The sequence below is a fragment of the Enhydra lutris genome, unplaced genomic scaffold (assembly GCF_002288905.1).
Source record: "Enhydra lutris kenyoni isolate GAN:26980312 unplaced genomic scaffold, ASM228890v2 scaffoldscaffold8, whole genome shotgun sequence".
Lineage (NCBI taxonomy): Eukaryota > Metazoa > Chordata > Mammalia > Carnivora > Mustelidae > Enhydra > Enhydra lutris.
The window spans coordinates 477,045-489,946 of record NW_019154092.1 but is presented as its reverse complement, the minus strand read 5'-3'; the positions used below and the strand labels follow the sequence as shown (position 1 = coordinate 489,946).

The window sequence follows — 12,902 nt, the reverse complement described above, 5'->3', positions numbered from 1 at the left end:
CGGAAGGGCGGTCACCGTAGCAACCGGAGCCTCTTGGGGGAGCAACAGGGGCTTCCAAGACACTGCGCCACCGCCGGCGATCACCATGGTAACGAAGGCGGGATCGGGCAGGCGGGGGGGTGGGCGGGGGCAGGGCGGCCAGGAGGCGGGGCCAGGACCCCAGGAGCGGGGGCGGGGTGGAGAGACTCTCGCACCCAGCTTCCATTGGTAAGGTGGTAGTTTAATCGAACGGGTAGGGATTACGTGAGGTGTTTAAATATTTATTTTCATAATATTAAGTACGATATTTTCTGGTTATCTAAATAGTTCGTGTTTTTCTTTATATATTGGTATGGAGGGATATCCAAGATCCCTTGACTTCTTTTTCTTACAACTCATATCTGATTTATCAGTAAATCCAGTAGTTTCTATCCTGAAAATTTGTCCAGTATCCTCTTACCGCCCGCCCCTTCCACTGGTATTGCCCTTGTCCAAACCACCATCTTCTCTCCCTCCAACTGGTCGCCTTGCCTTTACCCTTGCCGTTAAACCTATTCCCAGTTCAGCGCCCCAGGGCTCCTCCTGTTAAAACAGATCAGATCACCGGCAATCTTTGGCTCCAAACCGTCCAATGCCTCCTCATCTCTTTCAGATTAATAAAATCCTTACAATGGCCCAAGAGGTTTCATGTAATTTGCTCTTGCCTTATTTCCTCTCATCTTCTACCGCTTACTCCCCATCCCCACATCCCACACAGGCTCCACTGGCCTCCTTGTTCCTGCAACACACCAGGCACCGGGGTGTTTGCACTGGCTGTTCTCTAAGCCTGGAATGTTTTTCCCCCAGATCTTCACATTGCTCGCCTCCTTCCCCTTCACATCTGCACAGATAACACCACTAGATGAGGCCTCCCCAAAGCAGCCCATTTACAATTGTAACATCCTCGCAACCCCTTATTCCGCTCTGTTTCTCCCAGGCACCTACTATTTTCTAACATACTGTAAAACTTCTTGTTTATGTTGGTTGTCTATCTCCCCCCACTGGCTGCAGCAAGAGCAGGGGTGTTTGTGTTGATTTCATCCATGTAACACATGGGTTAAACAGTGCCTGGGCATAGCAGACATTGAGTGAATGTTAAGGGAGTGAATGAATATTAAATTTTTAAAAATATGGTAGAGAACAGTGAAGTATGCTGCTACAATAAAAAGTAAATGAATCATATTTACTTGCATAAGTTTAGCTTAGCTCTGTAAAGATACCAGTGGTGGTTGTTACAGGTCAGGACAACCTGTTGGCTGGGGACTGAGGAGGGATGGAGACATTTTACTTTCATACTTTCTAGATTTTCCTCTATGGGCATATATTGCTTATTCAATAAATAACTCAAATGAAAATAAACAATTTGGAAAACAGATGATAAATAACATCTCCCTATCTCTGGCCTTGCCAGGTCAGCCTTGATGTATTTTGGCGTGCTTTCCTCCTTCAAGTCTCTCCCACAGACACCTCCTCCTCTCAGCAATCATGGCGTAAGAACTTTTGCTGCACCATTGGCCTTTGATTGGAGCCCAGTCCCCTGCAGTGGCCTACTGTTCATTAACCTTAATTTGCATAGTTCTGAAACTAATGATGCCTGAATATCATATGCCTGGCTTCTAGAGCTCATTTTATAAAATTAATTTCTGTAATTAATGGCTGTTTAAAAGCTGACCTGTTGCTGAGCTCCTATAAGCTAGTTTCCGTTTGAAGAGTGAGGCATGTGGGCTAGATGGCCTCTAGAGGCACTTGTAAGACTGTGTAATCATAAAATGAGAGAGTAGTTAGCTTTGGAGAGGAAGATGGACTATAGGATAGGGGAAGAGGATGCAGGCATTCAGAATGTTCTTGGTGGTGAATTCACACATAGTTATTATATTTTTATGTTTCATAATTAACACATATACCTATATAATGTTATGTGTATCTTTAAAAGTTAACAAAAAGAGATTGAAAAATAATAAAACTGAAGGGTAATTAAAAAAGGGGGGGGGGCGCCTGGGTGGCTCAGTGGGTTAAAGCCTCTGCCTTCGGTTCAGGTCATGATCCCAGGGTCCTGGGATCGAGCCCCGTATCGGGCTCTCTGCTCAGCAGGGAGCCTGCTTCTCTGCCTGCCTCTCTGCCTACCTGTGATCTCTGTCTGTCAAATAAATAAATAAAATCTTTAAAAAAAAAAAAAAAAGGACTCTAACCAGATTCTGAGAGGCCCAGGGTTCCCAGCTTTGAGTATCTACTCGATTCGGCTCCCTAATTTCACAGACAAGGCACCTAAGGCTCACAAAATCAAAAGAATTTGCCTAGTGAGTTAGAACTAGAATTCGAAACCAGATTTCCTGACTCCTACTCCAGCGCTCTCCACACCATCTTCCTAAAAAAGCTAGGAGGCTCTTAAAGTTAGAGATCCTTTATAACTAGGTCCTTTAAAGAACCACAGTAGGGGGCAGATCTCCCCATCACAGTATGGGATCCTGGGCACACAGATCAGAGTAGTGATCTTCATTCCAAAGCTAATTGTGCTGGAGGCTAATACCTGGTGCCTTTGTTAGTTAAGTTTCAGTGCTAAGGCTGCAGGCTTAGGGGGTGGACTTATGTGAGTTGCTCTACCTCTTCCTGTGCCTCAGTTTACTCAGCTATAAAACGGATGTGACTATCTACTTCAAGGTTCTTTGTGAAGATCACACAAGTTGGTGAAAGTGCTTTGTAGATTATAAATCTTGATTCAAGTCCATTAACCATTCGTTTATGCTACATTGGCTGAAACTTCTAGTATATTCCCGGCACTGGAAAAGCAAGTAAACAGGACTGACAAGGCCTCTCCATCCTCCGGGAAGTTGGAGTGTGCTAGGGGAAACAGAAATAGAGAATTAGAGGAGGAAGTGTGCCTGTGGGATAATTAAATTATGGGGTTATTTACTACTTTGGAGTTGGGGAGAGAACAGGATTCATAGAGGAAGTGTACACTGAGCTGTGTCTTGAAGGGCAAAGAAGTGGTTAGTGTTACAAGCATCTCAGCCGGAAGGAAAGAGTTGACCATTTGGGAAATTAAAAGAATCCAGCATGGCTGAAGGAGGCCATGACCCAGGGCCTTGAGTAGCAGGCTAGGATTTTGGACTCTGTCCTGAGACCAGGTGAAAGCCATGGGAGGGTTTTATGCAGGTGATGGCTGGGTCTGGCTTGCTTTCAAGAGCAATTGCTCCAGCCAGCAGCGTGTTTGCTCCACTGCGGGGCTGATCTGTGTCATTAGCAGGTAATCAGATTGCAGATCAAGGAGCATGAGCCAGGGCTAGACAGTTCAGGGATCAGACCAGGGTAATTTAGGGGAAGCTACTGAACCTTTCTGAAGTTTGTCGGTAAACTGGATGTTATCACTTCCCTAGTTTACTCTGAGGATTAAAGGCATGCAGCGTTCAATTCAGAGTACAGTCACTTCGCTTCCCTTCTGTACCATGAACAAAGCTGAGCCGCTTTTGTTCTTCACCGTAACCCTGTAAAGCATCATTGTCCGCACTTCACAGCTGGTTTCGGCCCCGGGGCCCTTCGCGCCTGCGCGGTGGGCGCTGCGGACGCCGTGGGGTAGCCTGGCAACAGGTCGCCTGGCAACGGGCGAGCGCTTCCGGGACCGCGGGCTGAGGCAGGTGAGCCAGCGGCCGCCAGAGGGAACGGGGGGGGGGGGGGGGTCCCCAGATTCACCCCTCCCTGTTCACACCGGGCTCTCGTCCTCTTAACTCCCTAACCCATGCTCCTTAAAAGAGGGCAGGACCCTGTCCCCAGCACCCACTACTCCTAGCTCGGAGAGCCCAGAAAAGTCCACATCCCTCCTAGCCAGGGCCCCTCTCCTCTTGCCCCGGGCGGTCACTTGGTGCCCAGAATCAGAGTCAGGCTCACCGCCTTTACCGAAGCTGAGCATTCCTGCAGGGCTGGGACTGTCACTGGGACTAATTGCAGGAACCACCATCACTGTAACAGTAGCCACAGAGGACATATTCAGAGACTGCTGTGCCAGGCTCCTGGGTAGCAGCAGTTCCTATAACCACTCTGGCAGGGAAGGAAGGAGGTGTTCTTATCACTTCCCTTTTGCAGCAGTAGAAAGACACAGATAGAAGAAGTAACTTGTCAAGGGCCACCCAATGGCCTAGGTCTGGACCCCGTTCTTAATTACAGTTGACCCTCGAACAACATAGGGGTCAGGAGTGCCAACACTACCCTTCCCCCACAATCTAAAATCCACTTATAACTTTTGACTCCCTCCTTAACTATTACTAAGCCCATTGTTGACCAGAAGCCTTACCAATAACATAAACTGTCGATGACCATGTATGTTATGTTATATTTATTGTATACTATACTATATTCTCACAATAAAAGAAGCTAGATTTTTAAAAATATTAAGAGAGGTATCAGGGAGAGAACACATTCAGTAGTTATGTAAAAAATATGTGCAAAGTGTAGTGTGTAAAAAAAGTACCATTTTATAAAAAATCCATGTGTAACTGGACCCATGCATTTCACACCTGTGTTGTTCAAGGGTCAGCTATACTGAGCCACACCACCTACAGTCGCTCCAAGTGTGTATGTGTGTAATAAAATTATATCACACTTTAAGCTTAATTCCTTTTTCTGTGGATGTGTCAGAAGAATCTGAATACTATACTATACGGTAGCTATCTGAGCATAATAAAAAATACTTAAAAAAAAAAAAGAAGGAGAAGCAGCATCTGAATATGGGTTCCTGATGGATGAATGAACTAGACCTGGATTTGAACATTGGCTCCTGGCCTTATCAGTTCCATAACCTGAAGCCATCTCCTACCCTCAGACCTCAGCTATTTCCTTTGTAAGACTGGGATAACACAAATCCTGGAGTAGTTGAGTTAGATACTAGGTGTTGCTGGCCTAAGATAAGCACCATCTGTGGTGACCTTATTCGTGTTTGCTGGTTTGGTTCGTTTTGTCTTTTTGGTGCCTTTGGCCCAAGGACCAGCCTGTAAAGCATTGGTGGTCCCTCTTTCATTAAGCATGGGAGAGCTCTGGAGTTTGCAATTTGGGCTGCTATTTACCTTTATTGTGACCTTGAGCAGATTCCTTCATTGCTCTCAGCCTCAGTTTGCTAAACCATAAAATGAAAGTAAAGGGGGTGCCTGGGTGGCTCAGTCGGTTGTTTGTCTGCCTTCAGCTCAGGTCATGATCTCAGGGTCCTGGGATCAAGCCCCGCATCGGGCTCCCTGCTCAGCGAGGAGTCTGCTTTTCCCTCTCCTCCTGCTCTCTCTCACTCTCTCTCCCTCAAACAAATTAATAAAATCTTTAAAAAAAAAAAAAAAAAAGAGAGTAAAGATACCCATCTGACTGCCCTTATAGTTTCGAGGATCAAATGAGAAGTAGCTTCTAAATCCCAGTGGTAATAATGACACCTTTTTGATTTCTCTTAATCAGTGGTTCTGCAGTGCTTTTGTTTTGAGAGCTAGAGAGCTGCTCTCTGCAGGCGTGGAAGGATGGCCCATGCCCGGATCTCCATGTACCTGCCCCCTGACATCAACCCCGCCCAGGCCTCCATTGCCTATGGCTGTCGGGCCCTGCCCAAGCTCAACGAAGAGCTGCAGTCGGAGGACCTGCTGACGAGGCAGAAAGCCCTCATGGCTCTTTGTGACCTCATGCACGACCCTGAGCATGTCTACGTGGCCATCGACATAGGTGAGTGTGTCACAGCCCAGGTGACTATGACTGGGGTCTGGATGGACAGACACAGTGGCCAGAAGTGGGAGGGGCTGAAGTGACCTGGCCCCTTCACCGTGTCCCTCTGGGTTTGTCAGTCCGTCCTTGCTCAGACACACCAGCATCCCACCGAGAGCCACAAGTCTGTCCCCTCTGCTACGGCTCAACCATGTGGCCACAGATCCACCAAACAGTGCTGTTTATCATCCATGAGACTGTCACAAAAGATAGGCTCGCACCTTACTAAAACCACACATGTATTTGGGAACTATGTCCCTTGTGTCCCACTCTGCTAATTATCAAAATAAGGCTTGAGGTGATTTTCATGACATGGTCACACGTTTCCCAGATGAGGCACATGATGGACGAGCTGCAGCTTCTCCCTCCAGCCTTAGTACTGAAGGGCCAGTTGATTCTGGATTTGGCTGTGGTTCCTGGAACCAGGGCCTAGGACACCGGGTGGAACTTCAGTACTAAGAGTCGCTATTTAATAAGCCTGACTCTGGGCCAGCACCACCCAGGTGCACTGCCTATGTTATCTTTTTTTTGCCTATGTTATCTTAATTCTGATAGCACCTGCCTTGGGAGGGAAGATAAGAAAACTGACAGATAAGGGGCGCCTGGGTGGCTCAGGGGGTTAGGCCTCTGCCTTCGGCTCAGGTCATGATCTCAGGGTCCTGGGATCGAGCCCCGCATCGGGCTCTCTGCTCAGCGGGGAGCCTGCTTCCTCCTCTCCCTCTGCCTGCCTCTCTGCCTCCTTGTGATCTCTCTCTCTCTCTCTCTGTGTCAAATAAATAAATAAAAAAAATCTTAAAAAAAAAATAAAGAAAACTGACAGATAAGAAAACTGGAGGTTCAGAGGAGGGGTACAAGGCTAGGGTTGCCAGATCAATAAATAAAGCTGGATTTTTATTTGCACAACCTGGCATCCCTAGGTGTGACCCATTCGAGGGTACATGACCACTTTGGGACAGGGGTGAGAATTTGACCCTCAGTCTCCCCAAATGCGAAGGCCATTTTCTTAATCCTGCAGTGGATCGAGACACAAGGCATTGTTTGGAAACGTGAAGGGGGTTAGATAATACAGTCCCCTGTGCAAGCCTTTCTGGCACACAGAGACCCCTTGGGTGAGTTGGAACTACTTCGCAACTGACACTATTCCCCCAGCCCCCAAAGCAGCAGTAGTCTCTTGTTGCCCAACGTTGGCTCACTTGTTGACTTCCAGGTGAGTTGATTTCTGAGATTGGTAAATGTTCAAAGATTTTTGTGCCTTGTAGGCTGCCTGGAGAGCCTGAAAGCTTTGCTGAAGGATAGCAATGACATGGTGCGGATAAAGACCACCGAGGTGCTCCACATCATGGCGACCCATAACGTGGGCAGGTGGGCAGCTGTCTCTGGAAACCCACGTCATGCTTGGGAGCCACACCCCTCCCCCGGGTGGCAGGCCCTTGGATGACCCTGAATCTCTGAATTTTTGTCTGTCAGTCTGTGTGTGTGTTGAGGGGAGGGTGGAGGTGCTTTCCCATATCCGTTCAGTTCACACTCTTGACCTGGGATGACTAGTTTTACTTGGTGCTGCAAACAGCGCGGAGAATCACAAACAGCCCTGGAGCCCTGCCCAGGTGCTGCTGCCCGGGGTGCATGCACCCAGAAAGGAATCAAGGGCAGGGTGCTCACTGTCTTCCGGCTGCTTTGATGTAAACAACAGATGCCCCTTTGCAGAAGCTAGAGATCCTTTCAGGGGTGTCAAGGCATCTCACAAAATGTAAGGTTGCTCAGTCCTGCCTCTCCCCAAGCTCTCTGTACCTCATTGTCCTCATCTGCACCTGCTCGTGGGGGCAGGGGGTTAAATGTGTTGCTGTGCTTACCTGAGACAGACCCAGGGCAAGTGCTAATACTTAGGAGCATCGAGGACTGAAGAGCCTCTCCTTCCTGCTGCTCTTTTCTCTCTCTGACCTGATGAGGACATTAAATGGTTAGCCCACAAGGGCTGACGGACACTGTGGGGAAAGGTGCCTGGAGCTTGGGCAGGTAAAGGAACTTGTGAGCCTAGTGGGGGTGCCTGTCAGTTTGTTTCGTGGCAGTAGGAGGTTGGGGGGGGTTGCGGATTCCTGGACATGGCCACGGTGGCAGGGTTGGATGGGGTGACACGTAGCGAAGCAAGTGTCACTGACCAAGGACCTGCTCTGGCCTGGCCTGCATTGTCCTTCAGCGTCTGCCATCCCTCCCACTGCGACCTCTAGGTGTGGGGAGGAGAACCAAGATACTAGGGTCCAGGGTTCCCAAACCGTGGCTTGCTCCACCATAGCACGGTAGACGAAGAATGCAAAGGGCCCAAAGTAACAGAGGCTGATTTCTGGAGTTTGCCTGAGTTCTGTGGTGAGCCTATAACTTAAAGCCAGTAGCTTGTGGAGCCTGGCAAGCTCTAAGTAACTGGTCATGTGGAAACTTTTGTACCTCTTGTACCCATACAGGCAGCAATAGGAAGAGAGGATGGGGGCAATAGCCTGGGGCTTGATGTCTTGTCACCTTGAGGAGTCTGTCGGTATAACAGCCCACAAATGGAAGAGCCTTCCAGGAGGCCTAGCTGCCCTGGCCTACCTCTATCTCACTTACGGGTGAGGGAGGCAGATGCCCTCAAGGCAAACACCCCAGCCTTACAAAGCAGGAGTGACAGGGAGTGGGTGACCGGAACTGACTGAAGAGGCCCTCTCATGTGGACAGTCAGGGAAGTCCCCTGCAACCTGGGTGCCCTGCTAGGATTTTCTTGTCCCAAAATGACTCAGAACTCACTGTAGGTTAAATCCTGGCCAACAATGGCATGAGCACGATTGGTTGGGCACTTCCTGTGTTAGGTCCTGGTCAAGGGCATCACACTGAGTTCTCACTGAGCTCAGCCCTGAGAGATATGAGCTCAGAAGCCCTCACACCACATGTGCTTGGCTCCAGCAGTGAGTCAGTTATTAAAAAAAAAAAGTCATAAAACCAGCAATTGAAGAAATTGTACATTCCCTTTAAACTGTTCATTTTAACCCCAGACACAAATAATTCGGCATTCACCAATCCTGGTGTGCTACCCAGACCTCTTCTTGGGTGTGGACCCACTGGTTGATGTTTCCCGTCATCTTTTTTTTTGCTTAAACCACACCTATAATATCATCTAATTTGCAGCTTGAGTTTCTTTCCAATAGAGCAGAGAACTCAAAGACATTAATGGAGTAATCTGCATGTAAAAAAGCCTTCTAGAATTTATAGTCATCTCACTTTTTTTTGAGACTCACTGTTGAGTCTTCCCAAAGCAATCAACTTTGTTTTCATAAGGAAATTAAAAAGAAAAAACACCAACAAACCTCTTCTCACATCTAATTGGCTTATCTAATAGTTAATTAACTTATATAATTATCACAAGCAGCGTAACAGGCATACATAGGCTTGGAGGCAAGCCCCTGGCTATTGGCAAGCCCCCCATTCAGCTCAGGAGGAGGCAGGGGCTTCGAGGGACAGGGTTGCAGAGCCTGGAGCATCGGTGGGTGTGTGCCCTGGTCGGTGGGTCCCTGAAGTTCAGGGTAGGCCAGTTGTGGGATTCTGCTGCCTCATCCCCATTTTACAGATAACAGGATTGACACTTGCAAGAGTGAAAGGAAGGATCCAGGGGCACACAGAGCAGTTGGAGTCCCAGCTAAGGAAGGGGCAGAGCTGTGGTGATTCCAACGTATGGTTTCTTCCACTGGCACACAAGCCACACTGCTCTCATGGCCTCTGGGGATGGTGTTATGGCTTGCCCACCTCTGGCCTTTCTCTTTTCCCTGGAAGCCAGAGGAACATGGTCCATGCCTATTGTGGGTGGGCAACTTCCTCCTTGGTCTTACTGGATCCTCTCTGGGCATGGTCTTAATTGTGTCTAAATCTGAATTCTTTTCCCCAGAGAGGGCTTTTTAGAGCACGATGTCCTCCTTGCCTTGTCCTACCTGCTGAACGACCCTCAGGTAGCCTGCCGAGAGAATCTGCACCTGGCTTTGAAGCACGTGGCCCAGCTGCCCTCAGGTAGGCTCTCTGTGGGCACTCAGGTGGCCCCTCAGTCTCCACTTTGGGTCACTCATGCGCCATGCTGCAGGTCACAGTCTAGAGCACGTTTTAAAAAAAAAAAGTTATGCTTTTACTAAGGTCCAACGTACATATCAAAAAGGCACAAATTGTACATGAACGTTTTATTAAGTTGTACTAAGTGAACATGCCATGGAATCACCACACAGACAGAAATTTCTAGAGCATTGCCACCACTCTAAAAACTTCCCACATGCCCCAGACCAGTTACTACTCCTCACCCAAAGGGAAACAGTATCTCCTGTACATGAGATTATAGGTTGTTTTATGCCTTTTCTTAAATTTTACCTAAGTGGAAACATCCATCCTGTAATATCTGGTTTCTAGCTTTCTTTGTGCTCAGCGTTTTATCTCAGAGATCCATATATGATTTTTGACAATTTGCGCTGGACTATGGTATTCACGTTATATGAGTACTCTACAGTTTCTTTACCCACTTTGTTGCCCATGGACACTTGAATTGTTTCTAGTGAATGGCTCCCAAGAACAGTGTCCATAAACATTCTTGTGAGTGTCTTTTGATGGGTGTAGAGATGCGTTTCTTTTGAGACATACCTGGGAGGGGACTTGCTGCGGCTAGGACAGCTTTATGTTCAGCTTTAGAAGCTACCACCGATGGTTTTCTAAAATACTTACACCAGTTTGCACTCCCACCAGCCGCACACGCCCTCGATCCTCACCCACACTTGATCTTTCCTGGCTCTTTATTTTAGCTATTTTGGGGGGTGGGTGTTTGGTCTCATTTTGGTTTTAATTTGTGTTTCCCTGATGATTATAGCCCTGTAAATGTCCTCATTTGTGAAGTGTGCCATAGCATGTTTAAGGAAAAAAGAAAGCCTGCCCCTCCTCCACCAGGCTTGAGGTCCCCCTTGGTTGAGTGTTCCTGCTTAGATTTAGATGCAGAGTCCAGGGTGACAGCCACCCAGCCACTGCAGCTAAAGGGTTCAGACTTGTGTCAGGTTCACGGCCGCCCTGTCACGTGGTGCAATGAACATGTTTTAAACAGGGGGCTCATTCAGAGAGGAGCGATATCAAGGCCTTAAGGGGGTGACTTAAGTTAAAGGTGGGCAAAAAGGTGTCATAGCCTAGGATTGAGATGGCCCGGGGTTCCCTCTGCCCTTCCCCTGGTTCCTTGCCTGCCCCTGGATGGGGAAGTGAGGGCAAGTGAGAAGATGCTCGCCAAGCGTGTTGCACATCGCCCTGCATGAAATGTGGCATAAACACTCACCTCCATGCGCGAGCTCTCGCTGAGTTGAGGGCCCAGAGAGAACTGACTACTGGGATGAGGTTCAGCGAGGTAGGGCAAAGGAGTGGAGCCCTTGGGGGCCCAGGATTGCTGCCCATGAGGGAAGCAAGACTTCTTCCAGCTGGGCCAAACTGGATGTTAGGGAACACATTAGGCCAGACCACAGAACCCTCTGGTGGTCTTTTGAAAGGCCGAGCTTATCCCTGGCCCTATCCCAGGCCAACAGGATCTGTCTCTGGGAGCTGGCACATGTAACTTTCTCAAACGCACCTTGGCTGGTTCTCTCTTGAGGCCATGATTGAGGGCCACTGGGAGAGTGGGGTGTCTGTGAAGCACCGGCGCTCAGGGCTGAGCTAAATGACACGGGAATGCTTCTTCTTGGGGTGTGGAGCTCCCAGCCAGCTCTCTTCAATTATTGTGATCTGTTTAAGCCTTCGGAGAAATACAGAGATAATGAGCATAAACATCAGGTACCATCACAGCTTTGCTAAGTTTTAACATTTCACCATATTTCCCGTTTGCTTGTTTTTGTTTTTTTTTTAAATAATAGTTCAAGCACCCCGTGAACCTCCCCACCCAGCACCTTTTCTCCTGCCCTCCCTGGAGCCCCCAGTAATTTCTGACTATATCCCTAACGCACGTCTTTATATTTTACCAAGGATGTAGTCATACAGAGATCTCGCCCAGCACGTTTTAAAACTCGATGCCAATGGATCTGGCTGAATGCATCCCCTTGCCACTTAACCTAATGTTATAATTTTGAGATTTAGCCATGCCATGTCACAGGCTCTGTTTGACTGTTTTAACTGTTGCATACCTTTCTGCTGTTTGCACGTAACGCTGACATTCAATACACTTACCCCTGGTTGGCTCATGGGGCAGGCTGGTTGTTTCTGATCCCGAGTGTTCCTGCTCAGATTTTCCTGGAGTCCCTCCAAGGCCTCTGCTGGAGGACAGCATCCTTGTGGAGGCAGGAGATGCCCGGCCTTCAGCTCGGCCAGATACTGCCACTGCTTCCCCGCCCTCCCTCCTCCAGGCAGGACAGAGCCTGCTGTGCACCTTCAACAGCAACCTCAAGGTGTGCTGTGCTGTTGCACTGTTGTATGGCTTTGCTGTCCCCTGTGGCTGGGAGAGGAGGCATCTCTCCTCTGCCTGGCGTCACCCGCATCGCCTCTCCTGCCAGGTGCCTCCCTGGAGCCTGAGAATTCTGTTGAGTTGTTTTTCTATTTCTTATTGATCTGAGGGAGCGTTTCCTTCATCCTGGATTCCAATCCTTCGTTGGCTATGTGCACACATTGCAAATGACATTTCCTGGGCTGTTGCGTGGCTTTTCACTGTTTGTTTGTTCATTAGCCCAGCAGTTTTCCATTTGGATGTGGTCGGTTTCATCAGTCTTTCCCTCTGTGTGTGTGTGTTTGTGTGTTCAGTGCTCATGAAGATATTCTGCCCTATTTTGTTCTAGAAGTGTAAGAGTTTTGCTTTTCACATTTAGCTAGTGAAGGTACCTGGCCTGGATTTTTGTTTGTTTGTTGTTTACAGGTCTTCTTGTCTAGACCTTGCCAGTCTGGTCTTAGCTACAAAAACTCTATGGTAATCTGTGTTCTGGTGGGGAGGGCCTGGTTCTAGCTCCTTCCTGCAAAATTGTTCTGGAAGCCACAAGCACTGGGCACATCACAAAGAGCAGGGGGGCCGTGGTTGGGACAAGCCTTACCGGGGGCCCCAGGAGCAACATACCCTGAATCACAGCCTTCCTTAGATGCTGCTCATTGTGAGGTGCCTGCAAGGGAGGCCTGGGACAGTCTGGTGAGGGATGTGTAGCAGTGGTTGG

The 12,902-nt window shown here is 48.5% G+C and overlaps 1 protein-coding gene across 1 annotated transcript in view; it reads left to right on the top strand.

Annotated features, from left to right (window-relative positions):
- Positions 1–5,504: 5,504 nt before the first annotated feature.
- Positions 5,505–12,902, top strand: part of LOC111142488 (radial spoke head 14 homolog) — a 109,384-nt gene continuing 101,986 nt past the window's right edge. The window contains exons 1-3 of the mRNA XM_022495691.1: positions 5,505–5,703; positions 7,002–7,104; positions 9,650–9,768. Coding sequence (XP_022351399.1) covers positions 5,505–5,703; positions 7,002–7,104; positions 9,650–9,768 — 421 coding nt within the window. The remainder of the gene's footprint in view (positions 5,704–7,001; positions 7,105–9,649; positions 9,769–12,902) is intronic.